The 18,881-nt window shown below is 43.5% G+C and overlaps 1 protein-coding gene across 3 annotated transcripts in view; it reads left to right on the plus strand.

Annotated features, from left to right (window-relative positions):
- The window catches only part of sbno2b (strawberry notch homolog 2b), a 53,449-nt gene extending 35,805 nt beyond the window's left edge, over positions 1 to 17,644 (plus strand). For 2 of the 3 annotated variants that reach the window (XM_072389790.1, XM_072389792.1), the window contains 27 exons: positions 180 to 263; positions 733 to 838; positions 943 to 1,103; positions 1,218 to 1,351; positions 1,491 to 1,581; positions 1,713 to 1,856; positions 2,017 to 2,134; positions 2,225 to 2,330; positions 2,496 to 2,649; positions 2,793 to 2,969; positions 3,230 to 3,327; positions 3,906 to 3,988; positions 4,187 to 4,369; positions 4,471 to 4,592; positions 4,722 to 4,853; positions 5,004 to 5,139; positions 7,360 to 7,472; positions 8,770 to 8,841; positions 8,968 to 9,076; positions 9,183 to 9,254; positions 9,357 to 9,500; positions 9,704 to 9,798; positions 10,827 to 10,919; positions 11,029 to 11,160; positions 11,713 to 11,789; positions 12,048 to 12,238; positions 12,647 to 17,644. In XM_072389790.1, coding sequence (XP_072245891.1) covers positions 180 to 263; positions 733 to 838; positions 943 to 1,103; positions 1,218 to 1,351; positions 1,491 to 1,581; positions 1,713 to 1,856; positions 2,017 to 2,134; positions 2,225 to 2,330; positions 2,496 to 2,649; positions 2,793 to 2,969; positions 3,230 to 3,327; positions 3,906 to 3,988; positions 4,187 to 4,369; positions 4,471 to 4,592; positions 4,722 to 4,853; positions 5,004 to 5,139; positions 7,360 to 7,472; positions 8,770 to 8,841; positions 8,968 to 9,076; positions 9,183 to 9,254; positions 9,357 to 9,500; positions 9,704 to 9,798; positions 10,827 to 10,919; positions 11,029 to 11,160; positions 11,713 to 11,789; positions 12,048 to 12,238; positions 12,647 to 13,887 — 4,368 coding nt within the window. In that variant the 3' untranslated portion in view covers positions 13,888 to 17,644. The remainder of the gene's footprint in view (positions 1 to 179; positions 264 to 732; positions 839 to 942; positions 1,104 to 1,217; positions 1,352 to 1,490; positions 1,582 to 1,712; positions 1,857 to 2,016; positions 2,135 to 2,224; positions 2,331 to 2,495; positions 2,650 to 2,792; positions 2,970 to 3,229; positions 3,328 to 3,905; positions 3,989 to 4,186; positions 4,370 to 4,470; positions 4,593 to 4,721; positions 4,854 to 5,003; positions 5,140 to 7,359; positions 7,473 to 8,769; positions 8,842 to 8,967; positions 9,077 to 9,182; positions 9,255 to 9,356; positions 9,501 to 9,703; positions 9,799 to 10,826; positions 10,920 to 11,028; positions 11,161 to 11,712; positions 11,790 to 12,047; positions 12,239 to 12,646) is intronic. The other variant, XM_072389791.1, reaches the window with a different exon arrangement.
- The last annotated feature ends 1,237 nt before the right edge of the window (positions 17,645 to 18,881 follow it).

Genomic DNA, 18,881 nt, shown 5'->3' on the forward strand with positions numbered 1-18,881 from the left:
GACAAATTGCATTTTGTTGATTGCTGCTCTATAAGACATCCTCAAAGGGCCTACACACAAAGTCAAACACAGTGATTGCTCAGATTTTCTTTTTTCTTTTTTTTTTGTTCAATTTTCTAATGCATTTGTCCCGGTGTTTATTTGAGTTTGTATTTCTTCATTTTATGTTTTGTTGACAGCACAATGGCAGCAGGTTTCAAGGCTTGGCCAGTTTGGATGATATAACTGCTATTATCAGCACTCCACCTTTAGGAGGATTCCAGGTAGCCACACTAACTTCTCCAATCTGACATTAGAACGAAACCGAGCTCTCTAACCAAATGAGCCTGTCCATTATCAGTTCTCAGTCACGGGCTTGCAGTACAGGCTAATTGTACTGTTTTCTACAGACCCATAACGTGCCATTAACTCGAGGCACAGCAGCACATTAAGTTTTACTTGTTAACTAATTCATTTAAACAATTTGCATTGCTGCATTTCACATACATTTAACTGCATGCAGACATACTTGTCACATGAGATGTATGATGTCATTCTCTGTCAGTGTCTTTTTACTTTTGTTATGTGACAGGAGCAAAGTTACTGTAATATTCACCTGTCTGTCTAAACAGCATCCTCTGCATTTCCACTTCTCAGATAACAATTAGCTAACAAGACTATTAACTATATGACTCCCGTTCCCAGCTGTTAGTAGTGAGAATTACATCATTAAAGTCACTCTGGTGTTTCCAGGCTCCGAGAATCCAGCCGCCTCCAGAGGAGGAAGATGATGCTGAGGAGGAGGAGACGGAGGAGCTCGGACATGTCGACACATATGCTGAGTACAGACCTTCCAAATGTACGTGACCGGAATGAATGTCAGCATCTATTTACCCATTCGCTCATGTGCACTTTAGTGTTCTATTCTTTATGAAACTGTTTTTTATTCTTTCCTCTGTTCAGCCACGAAAGGAATTTCTCATCCTGACATAGTGGTAGAAACCAACACACTGTCCAGTGTCCCTCCTCCTGACATCACATACAATCTGTTTATCCCCGAGCCGACTATAAACAGCGGCCTGCTGTCTGCTCTGCAGCTCGAGGCTGTCATCTATGCCTGCCAGGTAGACACACCAGCACACAGTGCATAAACAACTGACTCATTGCAGAAGCATCCGTGTTTGATAATGTAATTGCATGGGCGTTTTGCTCTTGCATTTCTTCTTTTGTACCACCAGCAACATGAGGTGATCCTTCAGAACAACCAGAGGGCGGGCTTCCTGATCGGGGATGGGGCAGGCGTTGGCAAGGGACGCACTGTGGCAGGAATCATCCTGGAGAACTACCTTAAGGGGAGAAAGAAATCACTGTGGTAAGAGGGATTTACTCCACAAAGAGGCACCAAATAGCGAGTTTCAAATATATTGTACGTTGGATTATGCCAAGCGTGTATGAGCTTGCTTATGATAAAATGTGGGCCACATCACCGATTTTCCTGTTCCTGCCCTCAGGTTCAGTATATCCAATGACCTGAAATTTGATGCAGAGAGGGATCTCAAAGACATAAATGCACCGAATATACCTGTGCATGCCTTAAACAAGGTGAGTGCAGGGGAATTAGTGGTGGTAGATTAGCAAAGTAGTCTTGTTTTTGGCTACTATACGTGCATCAGAGCAAATAAAAAGCCAAACCACTTGCACAGTTTGTAAAATGTTTTTACATGTCATGGTAGATAAAGTATGGAGACACAGCTACCTCAGAAGGAGTCCTGTTTGCAACTTACTCTGCGCTGATTGGAGAGAGCCAGGCGGGGGGGCAGCGCCGAACGAGAATTAAACAAATCCTGGACTGGTGCAAGCCCGACTTTGATGGAGTTGTATCCTTTCATTTTAATGCCCGTCAAGCTCAGGCTTCCATTCAGTGTGCTGTTCAATGTGTTGTCCTGCTTTGATCCAAACAACCTCGCATCCAGCTGTGTTTTTTTCCACAAAGCGACGCTGTGTGTTGTTTTGCCCTTGACCTTTTGCCCGCTGTAGATTATTTTTGATGAATGCCACAAAGCCAAGAACGCCACGTCTACAAAGATGGGCAAGGCGGTGCTTGACCTGCAAAACAAGCTGCCGCGGGCCAGAGTGGTTTATGCCAGTGCCACAGGTGGGCTGCCACGCAAATAAACACAAACTAATGCAAATAGGGAAATATTAAAGAGGGGTTGAAAGTATAAATCTCTGTCGTCTCTTCCAGGTGCCTCTGAGCCAAAGAACATGATCTACATGAGCCGCCTGGGGATATGGGGTGAGGGCACACCCTTTAGAGCCTTTGATGACTTCCTGCATGCCATCGAGAAGAGGTTTGTGGGCCGATGATCACTCAGAGCCTATTTATGTTTCCAAGAATTTTTTGCTAAATTGACACATAACTTTAAATGGGAAAATACCTCACAATAAGCTCTTGGTTATGGCTCGATGACCAGTAATCACACAATGTGAATAATTTATATGCTGTTTGCACACAGAGGTGTTGGGGCCATGGAGATAGTTGCCATGGACATGAAAGTGAGTGGGATGTATATTGCTAGACAGCTGAGCTTCTCAGGAGTGGCTTTCCGCATCGAGGAAATTGGACTGGACAGTGACTTCAAAGAGGTCTATAACAAGGCTGCCAAATTGGTGAGTTTCATGTCTCTCACAACAGAGTATTAGTTGGCCTGTAACATTTATCACCTCTTGGCTTATTTGGTGTTTAAAGAATTAAAAGAAAAGAAAAAAGCTAATCTTTGAATTGACGATTCACATCTGGAATCTGTTTCCAGTGGGCGGAGGCGTTGAAAGTGTTCATGCAAGCAGCTAACGAGCTGGGCCTGGGCAACAGGAAGTCACTCTGGGGGCAGTTCTGGTCAGCTCACCAGCGCTTCTTCAAGTATCTCTGTATCGCTGCCAAGGTGCGCAGCCTGGTGGAGCTGGCCAAGAGAGAGCTGGAGGCTGGAAAGGTCAGCGCTATACCCTGAAACACTTGTGTGTCGAATCTACACGCTGTCACATAAAAGATCCAAGCAAGAGTCGAAACTCTATAAATGTTTAATGTTAATGTTTATAAGTGGAGAGAACTGGAGGACTGAACTGACAGCTAGATTTTTTTGTTTATTTCACTGTGCTCAAGTTGGCTTAACTTCACTTTGGTGGTTAAAGAAAGAAAGACATCAAGGAGTTTGTGACATTGAATTTTGTGACATTTTTTTCCCCACCACAGTGCATCGTTATCGGGCTGCAGTCCACTGGAGAATCACGCACCAGGGAAGTCTTGGACGAGAATGACGGGCATCTTGACAGATTTGTTTCTGCAGCAGAGTGAGTGAAAAGGAATACGTTGTCTGTTGGTTTCTGTGTTGATAGATATGGCCACTAGCAGGAAAACAGGAAGGTTTAAAACTCTCAATACCTCTCTGTTACCTTTGACCCAGTTTCAAAGAGTGAGTGTAGGTATGAATGAGCTCATTGTCTACGGGCTTCTTCCATTTCATTTCGTTGCATCAAGCTGCCAAGCCATGTGCCAAGTTTGAGGACCCAGACCACATGCATTTTGTTACACTAAGCACTCATGCAGCGTGGCTTACGTTTATCCTCATTCATGGTTTGTTAGTAACAGCTATTTAATCAACGAGTGTCTCATTCATGAAAAAGACTAAAAAAAGGAAGTGCTGAGTGCCCTGAACTTGGTTGACCTGAAGCTTCATGCTGCAGACATGTCTGAGAGTCTGAGTATATTAGATCACACAGGAACATGCTCATCTGCCTGTCAACACCAGACAGCTATAATTGGCCAAATCAGGAATTTGTCAAACTGCCCCAACTGCCCTCTGTTGTCTTGAATACTTTGATGTCTGAATCAAAGTTGATCCCTCTTTTTCTTCTCTCCGTTGCTCTAGGGGAGTATTCCAGTCTCTTGTCATGAAGCATTTTCCTTCAGAGAAACAGAGGAGAGAGAAGGCACCAGGGAACAAGAGAAAACGTGAGTGGAAAAACCGCATTTGTCCCACCAAAACACAAGTTTCCTGTTAGGTTTTTAACTATCTCTGTATGTTGCTGGTGTTCAGCTGACCTTTCAAATGCAGCCGCTAAAGGGTAGCTTCTATCCCTGCTGCATTTTGAGTATTGAATTAAACTCTCTAATCATTGGATTCTGCTGTTGTTTGTTGCTCCTCATCAGGGAAGCCCAGAGGTCGCCAGTACAAGGTTCCCAAGCACACCGTGGACAGTGGCGGTGTGATCAACATCACTGATGACAGTAGTAGTGACTCCGACGGCATGGACACGGACTCCAACTCCTCACCAGATTCCCTGCTCGACAATGATGATGTCATCTTTGTGAACCACACTAGCCTCCAGTCAGGTAGATATTTTCAACACGATGGCTGGTGCTGCAACCTTGTTTTATGACTCCACCTGCAAGGATGATATGGTTAATGTGCTGCTGCTAATGTGTATTTACAGCCAGGATAGAGGAGATGAAGCAGGGCCTCCTCAACAAAATATCAGAACTGGGAAAAGAACTACCTCTCAATACATTGGATGTGCTCATTGATAAGTTTGGAGGACCAGAAAAAGTCTCAGAGGTATGAAATACCGTTGGATTCCCGGTGGGATTCCCGTGTTCACATTATTAGCTCTCAGCAGCTCTTTTTTCAGAACATGATTGCAGTAGTTTTTGGGGTTTGTCGGTTAATTCCGTTTTTTTCTTGTAGATGACTGGTCGTAAAGGTCGTGTGGTGCGACGTCCCGACGGCACCGTCCGTTACGAGTCGCGAGCCGAGCAAGGTTCTACGATTGACCACATCAACATAAAGGAGAAGGATCGTTTCATGAATGGAGAGAAGGTCAGCCCCAGCATCCCCATTGATTGATAAAGCAGATCTCGTGAAGCAGATGTGCCGTTTCCGTCACTTGATTTGCTGGTTATGAAAGCAGTCTGTCGCTTTCTGTAAATGATTCAGATCTCTATTTAAATCCAATCCTGTTTCCTGCAGTTGGTGGCCATCATCTCAGAGGCAGCCAGCTCTGGGATTTCCCTGCAGGCAGATAAGCGGGTGAAAAACCAGAAGCGCAGGGTCCACATGACCCTGGAGCTGCCTTGGAGCGCAGACAGAGCCATTCAGCAGTTTGGTAAGTCAGGAAATTCAGCATTACAATGCGCCTTTGAAAGGTAACAGAGAGTGAATGGGTGGGAATAAACTGGATTTTTCTTTCTGTTAAAAGCCATTTTCACAGGGAGCTTGGCAAGTTTGTAGACAAAATCCTTGTCTGTTCAAGCCTCTTGATTTAATAGTTGTTGTTCATTTTCTGTTATATGTGGCACCACCTATCGTGGCTTAAATGCAATTATGACTGACTTGCAGGATGATGTAACAGATTGTGACAGGTGTTTTCATGTTAGCTGTCTATAATTTACTCCCTTCTACATGTCTGTGACAAGCGGCCACATTGGGGTTAAGGAGTGCTAGAAATGTGGAGTAAGAAATTGAAAGAAAAGTCTTTGCTATCTTCGAGGCTCACACAAAAGAGGCCTGACTAGTTTTCCATACTGGGATCTTGAGATGTTACCACGGTTGGACAGCCGTCTCACAGAAACACTGCTGGTGATTTAGAAGTCGTGGTTTCGTTCAGTTAGTTGATTGATAGCATTCATTTGCTGGCAGTTAAAGGAGAAATGCTTTGGCACAGTTTCCTGTGGTCTTGATTAAATGTTTGTGGCGTGCTTTGCTATATAAATGCTCTACAACAGCTGTTTTTACAGCCATGAATTCACAGCTCCCTTCTGACTGACCACTTTTAGGGTGACACACTCCACTCCATCCCTCTTCAGCGCAGTGTCCACCTATTTGTGGGAGTTGCGTAATAACCCTTGAAGCACATTATCACCTCATGAGAGAGCATTCAGTAACTAGCCTCATTCTCAACGACTTGCATGGTCTGTAGTTCAGCCACAGACAGTTGGTTCTGTTCGCTTTTGAATCGATCTGGTTCCAGCTTTTAAAGGCACCACATCACAGAACATAACGGCCAGCTGCTTGTTTAATACACCAGTCAATAATCTTGCCATCACGTCACGTATCGGCTCCATAAACTCTGGGCTTTGCTGCCGTACCTCAGCATTTTGTTTGAGTTTTTCTTTTTTTACTAACATCGATAACTGTCGTCCGCTACTTTTGTAACTTTGGTAACCAAAGTTACCAAGGTTATGTTAGCAGTGACGCAGCCTGCCATGGTGCACTCATTTGGAATTTTCAGCTTGCAACTGGGGGGAAAAAATAAATGCCAATTCAGATTTGCTTTTGGGTTGTAAAGCATAGATAGAGACCTTGCAAAGCAGTACTGTCTCATTCCTCTCTGAGGTTAAATGAACCTAAAAAATCCCAATGAGAATCTGCTGTCAACAGCAAAACAATAAGGAAGCCCAAAAGAGTTTTGACATCCCACTTCCAGGGCACAGTGAATGCTTTTGTTTAAGATTGAAGCTGGGTCGAGATAAAGATACGGAAGCTGGGTATTTCTACTCTTAGCTGGGAGCGTGATGTTGAAATAGTCTGCCAATCTGGCCAGCTCACTGAATTAATGATTTTTAGCCCAATGGAGCCCCAGACTAAGTACCAGCTTTGTGTTTTTCTGAGTTATCGAGCTGGTAGTGATTTCAGACACTCAAATATACGCTCCCAAGCAGAGAAGAACAAATTGCTTTTCATAACATGCCCCTCATTAAGTCATTTGTTCCACCTTTTTGGAGTTAGACACACACACACACACTCATACACTAGGTGAACAGACAGTCATTTCCTATTGAAACATTTCTTTGAAAATTGAAAAGAGATTTCCAGAAGAAAACCCCGTGGAAAGTTTTATTGTCAGTGACTAACACTCAGCTTTTTTCAGCGAGTCAAGATCTTGTACTAAACAATATCCCCTTCTCACTTATCTGGTTCTAATCCTTTATCCTTTCTGTCTCTGGGTTCAGCTTAACGCAAACTAAATCTGTATCTTGTTGGTTAGTTTGTTAAAGTATCATATTAACATTCCTGTTGTTGCTACCAGTGCCGTCAGTTACAAGCAGAGCTGTTGCACACAAAGCAATGTATGGAACAGTCCTGTTTCACAGGACAGATGTCGTGTAATTTCAAACCTTATGAAATGATTGCCTCACTTCTTGCCAAGAGTGTTTTCCATTCAATGCATCTGGTTAGATTCCCTTATTGCACCCAACGCAGCCGTGTGCATCAACATCACAAGCATTACTCTCACAAAAGGCCGAACGTGTACTTTTAGGAATGAGCGAATATCGGGCTGCGGTCTTCACTTTGCCTCATCGTCACCTTTCTCTTGTCTTTCTAGGTCGAACTCATCGGTCCAATCAGGTGACAGCCCCAGAGTACATCTTCCTCATCTCAGAGTTGGCCGGGGAGAGACGTTTTGCCTCCATTGTGGCGAAAAGGCTGGAAAGCTTGGTAAATATAAGGGCCTTTTAGATTCATTTGTGTGGGTGTTGAGTTTGCCTTTGCTCTCTTGTGCAGTTATTTGCTCCAGATTTCCTTCAGTATCTCTTTTAACAAACTGAATTCTGTCTCTGGAGAGTAATCCCTTTATGTCTTATCAAGTGTGGGAAGAATTGTTCCACTGCAAACAGAGTGGAGTTGTATCTTGCGCTTATTGATCGTAGCACTCTGGTTTGTTAGTTACACCACCGTCTGTTCCATCACCCTACCTTCACCCTCTGCCCTTCCTGTTCCTTGGGCTATTCCCTTTTCTTAAGTCTCTGTATAGAGTCTCTTTATTGGTTCTCTTGAAGTTTCTCCACAAACCTCGAGAGATTCAGGGTCTTTCCCCTCTCTAGTTCAGCAGTGGAAAACCGAGCAAACACAGCACAAGAGCTTGTCTGGGTGATTTATAAAGGCTACAGTTATTTTCCATCATTATCGATGCATTTCTGCACTCGTAGTCATTTATTTCCATGGTGACGCAGCGTTACGGTTGCTTTTGGGAAAGGGCAAGAAGGGTGCGAGGGAACGGTGGTTCCAGGAAGCCGCTCCTGCATTTGCCAGCCGCGTGTGGTAAATATGTATCAAGAATAGGTGGCATCTCATCTGTGTGGCTGCTTGAACTTGATACAACACAAGCGCTCGAACTTAGTGGCCGAATACTCGAGATCAGCAGTGAGGTCATGTCTTTGTTTTGGTATCTCTCATTTTTCTGTGGCGGCAGAGCGAGCAGCTGGCTGCCACTGCTCACTTGGCTTTGTTTAAACTTTCCCCTCACTGTCAAACTCTGCCTCTAAATTCATTTTAATCTGGGTTTAGCAGAAGGCTGCTTGGATTCCTACAGAACCACAAAATATCTTGTGTATGCTTGTTGCACCACGCAGAATGAACTCCCTATATATTTAACTGTCGTTTTCAGTTGGATTATTGTATCCCTGTTTATTGAATGTCAAACAGATGCTAATTAAGATATTATATTTAATTTCTCCTAATTCCAGGTAATTAAATGATGTGCAAACACTCAACAGCCAAGTTAAGCATCTCAGGTTTTGATGGTTAAAAATTCATACGTAATAACTGCTGCAATCCTATAATAATTATATGGCAGCAAGTTGATTATTGTCCGTTCGTTACGAGGAATAAAACGCTGAGCAGTGAGGCCAGATTGATTTTGTGCACCTTGAAAATCTTTAGCGTGATGATGCTGTTAAAGCTGTAAACCAGACACTTGATATGGAACTAATACTTTTGCTAATCCACTGTGCAGGGTGCATTAACCCATGGAGACAGAAGAGCCACTGAATCCAGAGACCTGAGCAAGTACAATTTCGAAAATAAGGTGGGCAAATTCCTTAAATGCCATATGCTTACTTTTATGTGAACTTTATGTGAGCTCCATGGCACCCATTTGCATATCTGAATAAGTCTTTTGACAGGATTTGCCTACGTCTCCTTTCTTTTGCAGTATGGTACCAAGGCTCTTGATAAAATCACCAAATCTATTCTTGGCCACATAGAGAACAAGGTGCCCCCTCCCAAAGGATACCCTGGGGGTGATCACATGTTCTTCAGAGGTATGTTCGAGCTGCGGTTGTTTATCAGCAAACAGAGAAATTCTACCGGTGTTTAAAGTTTCCTGAGCTTCATTAGTGAAACGACTTTGTTTTTCTTTCACTCCAGACATGAAAGAGGGAATGAAGAATGTGGGCATCTTTTGTAATGAGCCTCGTCTTGGGATCAGCACTGAGAAAGGTACGGTGCCGAAGGCAGGCTTCAGACTAGAGTGTTTGAGATTATTACACCTACTTTGACATTTACTCAGTTGTCCCAAAACGATTTGTTGCTTTTTCTCAGACTGCAGCATCACCAAGTTCCTAAATCGCATTCTGGGCTTGGAGGTCCACATGCAGAACTACCTCTTCCAGTACTTCATTAATAACTTTGACTATCTGATTGAGAAGGACAAGAAGGAGGGCAAATATGACATGGGAATCCTAGGTAAGATGCTCCTAAAGTAATGCGGGTCATTTATGAGCCTTCTCGTGAACCAGATCACACCAGTTGCTCCTTTCTTCTTCAGTAATGTCTGTCAGTACATTTGGAAATCCCAGGAGATTCCAGCAGTTAGTTCCTGAGGATTGCATCTGTTTAATTACTGTTCGCTTTTAAATGAACTCTATTTTCTCCTCTGTTCCTGTCAGATCTTGCCCCAGGTAACGATGAGATTTATGAGGAGAAGCAGGAAACTTTCTTGACACTTGGAAATCCTCAGGACGGACAGGTTGTTCTGTATAAGGTAGGAACATCACGCTTTTTCTTGAATTATGCTGTGTGTCGTGTCATATCAGTTGTGAGCCCCTTTTGGGCATCATTACGGTAAAGGTTCACTTGCAAAGTCCGACCTTGTTTTGAAGAAAACCAGACAAGGGAAGCAAAATGCAGATCATTGTGGGGGGGGGGGTATTGGCAGGCGGGCATACAGTGATAGCCATAAAATCTTGATTTTGAGGAAAACCTGTCATTCTTCGAACATAATACACTTTTCTTTTTTTTTTTAAATCTTGCAGCCACTGTGAGATTCTGTCAAAGAAAATGCAAATCTTGTGCTGTCTCCTGTTTAAAATCCAGCAGAACTTGCAGGGCCCCAGTAAGGCCCCGTGTTCAGCTGCAGCTTAGCCATCTTCACATACTGACAAACAGAAGTTCATCAAGATTTTCTGAAAGACTTGCACAGCGCATAGTTTTTTTTAATTTTTTTATTTTAAATCCAGCTGAAGTCGAGAAGCAAACCTGTTCCCCATAACCTGCTCTCCAATACGTAAATCAAGTGGCCACCTCTGCACTGTGGGAGTTTTGATTGATCCCACTTTGCCTGCAGCAAGACTATGATTATCCATGCTAAGCCTGGGCCTGTGGAGCCTATGTAGATACTAGTTGGAGGTGGGAACAGGCTAATTACTGGTGTCTTTCGCTTTTAGCTGCAGGCTAACCTACACTTGACATTTCAAAGCTGGCCTTCAAACAGAATCCAGCACAGGAGGTCCACTTGAAAAAGGACAGAGTGTGCCGCGTACGAACATGACCGTGTTGCATGTATATATGCAGCCCTGCACAGTCAGCTCCATCTCCACAGCACTGTCAGATAATGGACAGTGGGCTGGCTGCGGCCCCTTTTTCTGATATAGAGGTTAAAAAAAGCTCTTGTTTGCATGTCTGCTGAGGATACAGTGGTGCACAGAGCAAGGCGGATCCAAATTAGCAGCAAAACTTTTATGGCTCCTACTCTCAGCGTATGCTTCACTCTCTGATCTTCTGGCCTTGCAGATCAGCGTGGACAGAGGTATGCCCTGGGATGAGGCCTACAACAGGTCACTGAAGCTCAGCAGCCCTGATGAGGGATTCTACCTTTCCCAAAAGGTGAGTCCATGTTCTAAGAGTTAACTGTTTGAGTTTTATTACCGAAAAGCTGTGGCAGGCTTTTTCTTTATCCCTTCGACTAAAGACTCTGTGTGTGTCCTCTCCACAGCTCCGAGGTAACAACCCGTGTGTGCTGCTAGCTGAGCAGGGAAGAGGCAAGAATTTTATTGTCTACAAACCCAACATCGGCAAGCAGAACCACCCTGAGAACCTCGACAACCTGCTGCAACGTTACCGAAAGGTAGTAGCTCCAGTTAGGCTAATGTCTGTGCCTGCATGTCAGTGTCTAGATGCTGCTCTCCACACAGCAGAGAGAGAAAAAAATCCTCTTAATATCTGTTTTATTGTCATATTTTGCTTGGTTTTGCTATCACAAATATTGCCCCTTTCATGAAAACCAAAAGTTTAGAAATAATGCTGTGGGCAGGGTTTGATATTTTCTGGACTGACAAGTTTCTCTGAGAATGTTGTTTGAGCTACAGGTAACGTGTGAATGTATATACGGGTTCTGCTGCCCCCTTGTGGACGTCTCGTGTTGTAATCTGCAGCACGTTTAAGATATCCCAGAGCTGAAACGTGACACGGCAGAGTCTTAAACTGAACTTTCACCATGAGACCACAGAACACAACAGCTGTTTGTTTTGTCTCCTTTTATTTTTGTGTTTTCACACAGTCACTGATCATAAATGAGATTAAGCTGTGGCATGACCTTTGGTTGGAAGTTCAAAGGGGGAAAATAAAAATTGATGACGAGCTCTCAGCTGATGTTTGTGTTGTGCAAATGTGTTTCCAGGTGACTCCTGAGGAGGCCAGGGACAGCTGGGAGAGCCAGTTCACCTTCTCTTTCAAGAAGTGCAGTCATGCCAACTGGTAAGCAGAAATCCACAACATCCCTCGGGATTAATGGCTCAGGCTTCCAATCAGGCTGGTACTAATTAGCATTCACTGGGTGCTTTTATGGTCCGACGCCATTCCCGAGGATTTGTAGATCAGCTGAGAAGTGGTCGCAAAGTAATTGCCTCCAAGTCTCACATGTGCCCTCATCAGCAAACAATCAACGAACTGGGCTTAAAAGTGTTAAAAACCTGCGTAAACCTGTTCATCTTTTTCTTTTCTACCTTTTCCCAGGAATGGGAAGTGTAAGAAGATTGAGGAAGGCCAGGAGTGCCTGCAGGGCATGCGCCTCCGTCAGTACCACATGCTGTGTGGGGCTTTGTTGCGGGTGTGGAAGCGGGTTTCCGACGTGGTGTCGGACATCACCAGCTCCAGCATCCTCCAGATTGTTCGTCTTAAAACTAAGCAGCACAACAAGCAAGTCGGTCAGTGAATCCCACAACTTACTTTTAGTACAGGTTTCAAGAAGGTCTCTTAGGCTCGAGCCCAGAGTTTGAAAAGGGAATTTTATTTTGAAGTTAGAATGTGATGCTGTCTCAGTGCTGACTCTGTTAGGTTAGAGATAAAGAGCAGTTGAGCTTATCAACGTGAAATCAACAATATGAGGATTCTGAGCGGATATTTACGGTTCCGTACACACCATTTTCACATAGATTAACAGAAAATAGGCAGCTGAGCTGCATTTTTCAGTGTGTTTACCATTGTTCACACACATGCTGTGATATCTTTCGAATAAGGGGCCTTTATAGAAAGCGTGTCTTGTCACGCTTTGGAAAGTGTTGGATAAATGTTTGAGGATCTACCTTACTGATGAATTCCCTCATCTTCCTCAGGCATCAAGATCCCAGAGAACTGTGTGCCCCGCGTGCGCGAGGAGCTGCTGCAGATGGACGAGGAGGTGAAGAAAAGGCGAAAGGAGAAGGAGCAGCAGGAGAAGATGCGGAAAATGGAGCAGGAGAACAAACATCTCCTGGCGAATCTGTTCAGTCAGAAACCCATTCTCAACCAGTCCCTCGCTCAGACTCTCGCTCAAAACACGATCTTCAAACAGAAACTAAACCAAAACACTTTACAGAGAACTCAAACTGGGAGCATCTCTCAGCTACAGGGAATGCCGGGCCAAACCCAGTCCATTTTGCAGCAGTCCCCCCACAATTTAGCCCTGTTGTCCTTACAGAGGAATCCTAGCCAAACCCAGCAAAACGCCCATAACAGCTGGTCTAACAACTCCACCTCCTCAGCCAACAACAGCCAAGGCCACCTGCCCAGTTCATTTAACCCCAGTTTCTCTCAGTTTTACTCCCCGTTTATATCCTCTTTTCAACAACCGAAGAACCCGTCTCTTCCACTCCATCAGACCACACTGTCTCCCAACTTGTCTTCCAAGAATCCCCTGGATGAGATTTTGGACCTGACTATGAGCTCCCCATCCCCCTCTCCAGAAAACACAGAGGGTGGACTGAGTCTGGACAGCCTGACAGCCAACACTGTGGACTATACAGGTGACTTTAATCTAGAGGCGCTGATCTCCCAGAGTGCACCAAATGCCCAGCCAGCTGCACAAACACGACAGCCCTCTAATCTGCAGACCTTGCAGCAGCAGCATCAGCAGCAGCAGCAGCATCAGCAGCATCAGCAGCAGCAGCATCAGCAGCAGCAGCAGCAGCAGCAGCAGCAGCATCAGCAGCAGCAGCAGCAGCAGCAGCAGCAGCAGAACCACAACCTTTTGGCCAATAACCACCACCATGACATGCTAGATTTATATGACTTGCCCCTGCCTCCCCATATGCCCACACAGAAATCCAGCCCTTCATCCTCTACCTCCTCCTGCTCTTCTTCCACATCCTCCATGTCAAACAACATGGCTCCTCTCTTCCCCAGCCCGTCCTCCTCCTCCTCCTCCTTTTCCACCTCTTGCTTCCCTCCAAACTATCTCCTCCAACAGTCAGACTCTGCTCCTTTACCCAATGGCCACTGCAACTCCAGCATCCTAGATGTCCGCGAGGCTCTGAACAGCATGCTACAGGCTGGACCAGACCGCCAGTCTGTCATCCAGTACCGTCAACAAGACTAAGAGCTTAAACAGTAACAGCTCGTCTGGACTATGTTTATCTGTTGGTTTTTGCATTTTGTCTTTTAAAGCAGATTGCATCCTGTTTGCTGCTGTCTGTAATCGCACCCTTGGACCTATCCCCTCTCCCCTCAGGGCCTATAGTCAAGTCACTGCCTGTCCTGCGCTGGGCTAACCCCTCTGTCTGTAGTGTTCGCCGGCTTATGGCTGCTGTGGTGATGGCAGACTCGGATCAATATCAGATTTCTGCACCAAAGTGCGTCCTCCACAGTAAAAGGCAGCTGTTAAAAAGTTTTAAAAAGGAAGTGGAAAAAAAATAACAAACGTGCGATAAATGTATTTTATTGAAAACGCAAGCTGTCCACACACCAGCTCATTCGCTGAGGTGTGGAAATCTTCGGTAAACCTCTGGCTGCTGATTTTTTTACGAGGTATGATTGGTGAAGTTGCTGGAAGCTCTAAATGCCTTTCATAAGTTAAAACCACACCTATAGACTTTGCTTAACTGTTACTTCGCCGTTCGTGGACGTTCATCTTGACTAAAAGAAAAGAAATGTATGCAAGGCCTGGTTAGAGCTAAACAAGCGAATAGTGTTGTACTGGAAACGGAGAGAAATAAACACATGAATCCTTTTAGCTGATCAGCCGTGAAATGCCTCAGTTTTCAGTTTTCCTCTTCACGCTCCCTCTTAGTTCTCTCCCTGCTTGTATGAACACTATTGTGAGGAAAAAGGGAGAGGAAGAGCAGTCTGCTGTTGCAAACAGTGCCTTCGGAGAAATCTATAAATGCAGTCTTTAAAATCCATGTAGCCTAATGTATAGATTTGTACTTTTAATTTAATATGGTGTATTTGTATTTAACTTTTAGCCCCCTCAGTGAGTCAGTCAGTAGGTGTTATGTTACATGATGCTGGTGTTGGGTTCAGTGAGACGCCTCCTTTTAGCCTGTAAATGCTTGTATGATTGTTTTTGTAGCTGCCGTTAGGGTCAGAATCCGAAAACTTTAGTAAATCTGGCAGGGAAATTGCTTTGTAATGGTGGTCAGGCTTGTGGAAGTTGTACAATTAAGATGCAATACAATACAAGGAACGCAGGAGTATCGCAGCAATCCAGCCTGGTTTGCAGAGGGAGGGATGTAGCAGCAGCCGAGATGGCATGTGAAAACGCACTGTAGTGTGATTGTAGCCTCGTGGCTAACAGTTGAATATGTGAGCTGCAGAAATGTTCCTTCATGGCAACGTGACATTTATTTTCCCGTCTGCCCAAACTGCCTGAGAGCCGTCGACGGGAACCAGAGCATTTTCATGGCGCCACATCTCTGTGAAACACATAACACTACACTCACTTAAGTACCCTGATGTCCTCACTAGGGCTGTTGGCTCCTCCATCTTATCGTCTAGCGATGTCACGTTTCCCATGACGATGGAGAGGAGAAGGAGTCTTCTCCCCTCCATCAGACTCTGTCGGTGCATCCCTGTGCGTGCTCTCCTCACTTCCTCCCCGTTCCAGTTTCCCCTCACACACAGTGGTCGAGGCTCAGTGGCACGGTGGATTTTTGAGCTGCATCGATACCAGTTTTTTCATCTGCCACCAAACCCTCTCTTTTTTTTTTTCCATTTTTAAAGCTGACAATGGCATATTTTTTTATGCGACTCCTGTTTTGATTTGTTATTCCTCAGGAACGTCTTGAGTCTTTGTTGTGTGCCGGTGTGTGTATATGTATCTTCGTGGACATCGAAATTTGTTTAACACTCTTAATACCAACACCGAAATATCATGTTTTCCCTCTTCTTGAGGCCTGAAAAAAAAAGCCCTATAGTTTGTAATGATTTGAAATTGTCTTCTTGAATGCTGGGTTCCAGGGGGGAGTTCAACAAATAGAAACTTTCTGACTGCATTTAGTCAGTTTCAGCCTTTTAAAGGAACACGACCTTTTAACAGTCAGAGTGTATGACAGCACATATTTTAAAACTTGTGAGATCTGGCCATCTTTGTGTGAAAACAATGCACTGTAGTTGGTTTGTGATTAAATGCCAGAAGTTCAACTGATCAAAAAGCAATAAAAACCATGTAATACATCAGTTTTGAAACAGAAATGCCTAAAAGCTGTGTTTACGCTCAACAGGCAAAGCTTTGGGGTTGTCTTTGCATGGTATGACTCTTCTCCTTTCTGTTGTGCTTCAGTCTGAAACGCGGACAACCTATGTAGAGTAAACTTTGACGGACTGAACGCAATGCGTTCTTGGATGTTTTATTCAGCGTTATGTTAAAAGTTCTCGTTATTTATATTTAAGGGATTTAGATTTTAGATACTTGCTTATTATAATAGTTAACAAAATGTTTGGTCAGGGACGTTACCCGTTTTCAAAATCGCTATAAAACAAATTCTATTATAACCTGCCACCAAAAAGGATTGCACTGTTCTGTACTGCTGTACAGTGTCTGGATTTATTCTGCTTTTTTTCACGTTTGCTTTTCTCTCAAGTAAGAGTCGTTTCTCCAACTTGTAGACCTTTGTCGGGCCTTCGGTTTGCAGAGATACCAAAGTGTTTCACGGACACCCCTAAAGTTACTGGCTCTAAGATATGAGACCTTTTTATCAATCTCAGGAAGAAACCCACAGGAGGTGTAACATTGGGGCGTAGGCAGAAATATATCATTTCCCCCTCAAACAGTGGTGAAACTAATGAATACATGGTCTGTTTTTGTTTTTGTTTTCCTTAACTCTGTGCTGTGACTCTTGCTGTATTCATATTTTAGACTTAATGTGATGGGTTTGTTGTTTGTCCTCGTGAAAATGTTGGTGATTCTAAATGTTTATGCCATCTTAGGGCAAAGATCAAAGGCTGTTTCTTTTTAAGAAACATTATTTTTCTGTGGACAGTTTTATCTCTTTATTTGTGTGCAGCTGTTGGACATTTAATTCACACGAAACGCCGACATGTTTAGAGTCAACTCACACCTGGGCTATACTGAAATGTGCAATCGATCCTTCCTCACCTCCCTCAGTGCAACGGATGGTTTGGTTTTCGAATTAGAACCGATTCCCTCGAAGTGATCGTCGTCGTTGTCTTTATTTGCAGAATGTCACCGCTGCCAGTTTCCCTCACACGCTCATCTGTTTTGCTTTTGATATTCCTCATCAGGCACATTCCGAGACGTCAGTCTGCAAAAGTTTTGCCTTTGATTTTGTGTTTGTCTCAGAAGTAGAGCTTTATGCATTTGAGGACTGTGGGCAGCAATTTAGGGGGAAGAAAAGCCTTTATTCCTTTATTGGTGTAGTTAGGCCTTTAATCATTTTTATCATTTTTGCACTAAGTATGGCATAATCCAGTTACTGTTCTCGTGTTGGTTATGATTGAGCAGTGCAAGCCTGTTGTTCCCGTTCTTTATGGATTGCTCTATGTATACTGTAACCATCTTTCTTGTTTCTCAACCATTTTCATATTATATAAATGTTATCACTCTCAAATAATTTATTGCTAACAAAAAAAAATGAAACAAAAAACATGCTACTGATTGTATGTATTTTTAAACAAAGCCTATTTTTTCTGTATAAAACAAAAACTGTGTTCAGCACTTTTATTCTGGGTTGTGCTTTTGTTTTCTATATATTTATAATTTAGATCCAGATGTATATATTGTAAAATTTGTGCCTTTCGACTAATTCTTTAAAAAGGTTTTCTACTCATTAAAGGAAGGACTATATGAAAATGCAATCTTAACTTTGTAAACAAATAAAAACTTGAAGATTGCTGAACCCAAATCTCATTTGTTCGTGGAAGCTGTCCCCCACAGGTTTGCTGTGGGTTTCTATGAGAAGCTCATAGGCGGCAGTCGCTTGTAAGTTCCTAAGTAGACTGACGAGGAATTAATCCACATAAACTTTATCACAGTGTCAGTGTAGTTTTATTGTATAATGCTAATTCATACAAAAAAGATTTTTACCAATAGAACTGCATTAAATCTTCAATTTGGTCTCCTGCCCCGAGCATCGCAGCAGAACCAGACTCAGGGAGGGCAGCCATCTACCTCCAAGGGGTCATGGGGTGAGAAGACAAGACGAGAGACCCAATAAACACAAAAAAACACGAGGCTTGGGACTCCTGCAACTGGAAAAAGAGAAGAGAAGCACAGCAGTTACAACTGTAAATGTTTACGGAAAATGAAAGTTTTAAGCCTAATACCACAGAGGAAGAGAAGTGTCTTAGATTAAAGGGAGGACTCCATCAAACAGAAACCCATCACTTTACACGTTCACTGGAGCAAATAAAATGAATGGAAACCCTCAATTGTCTTCAAAGCTAAATTATTGACTCGTGTCTACCAGGGATGTGCTGCAGTAGTTCTTTAGATCAATGTAATACCTTTGGTTATAAAATAACTAAATACCAGATGTAGACATTAAACCTTTTTAAACTAGACTCTCTTTGAAAGGCTGTAAAGTTTCTTGCCATGAGTATGAGAGGCTCAGTCAGTCTGGAAACATCTTTGCTTTGAATGTGTCAAAATAAAGAGATTTGATCAAGCCCCTCTTAGTAAAGGTAGACTGAATATAAAAGGTAGGAAAAGCAGTCCAATGGGCATGAGGCATCAGAAACCGTAAAATTCAATTATATGTATTACTCAAAATCTATTGGAGCATTGGAGGCTGCAGATTTCTACACTGATGTTCCTATAAATTCATTTAAGTTTAGCAAGTACCTGCTAGCCCATGGCAGGCTGTAAAGATGATGAATAAATTTAACTAGAACAAAAAGTCTTATTGTGACAAATTACACAAAACAAATAGCCTCAGTCTCACCTATTTGTGTTCAACTACTGTGACTTCAGTCAGGTTTCACTTACCACAACAGAAACTGGGTGTGGGCTTTACGTAACGGGGGAGGGGGAGAACTTCCGGTTAACGTCGCTGCACTTGCGTAATGACGTTTAGAAACTCACCTTCACGTTAGGCCTTCGACGCCACGCCTCCTTCTCACCTGAGTTCGGGAAGA

This window comes from Leuresthes tenuis, unplaced genomic scaffold (genome assembly GCF_036924035.1).
Source record: "Leuresthes tenuis unplaced genomic scaffold, fLeuTen1.0.hap1 SCAF_7, whole genome shotgun sequence".
NCBI lineage: Eukaryota > Metazoa > Chordata > Actinopteri > Atheriniformes > Atherinopsidae > Leuresthes > Leuresthes tenuis.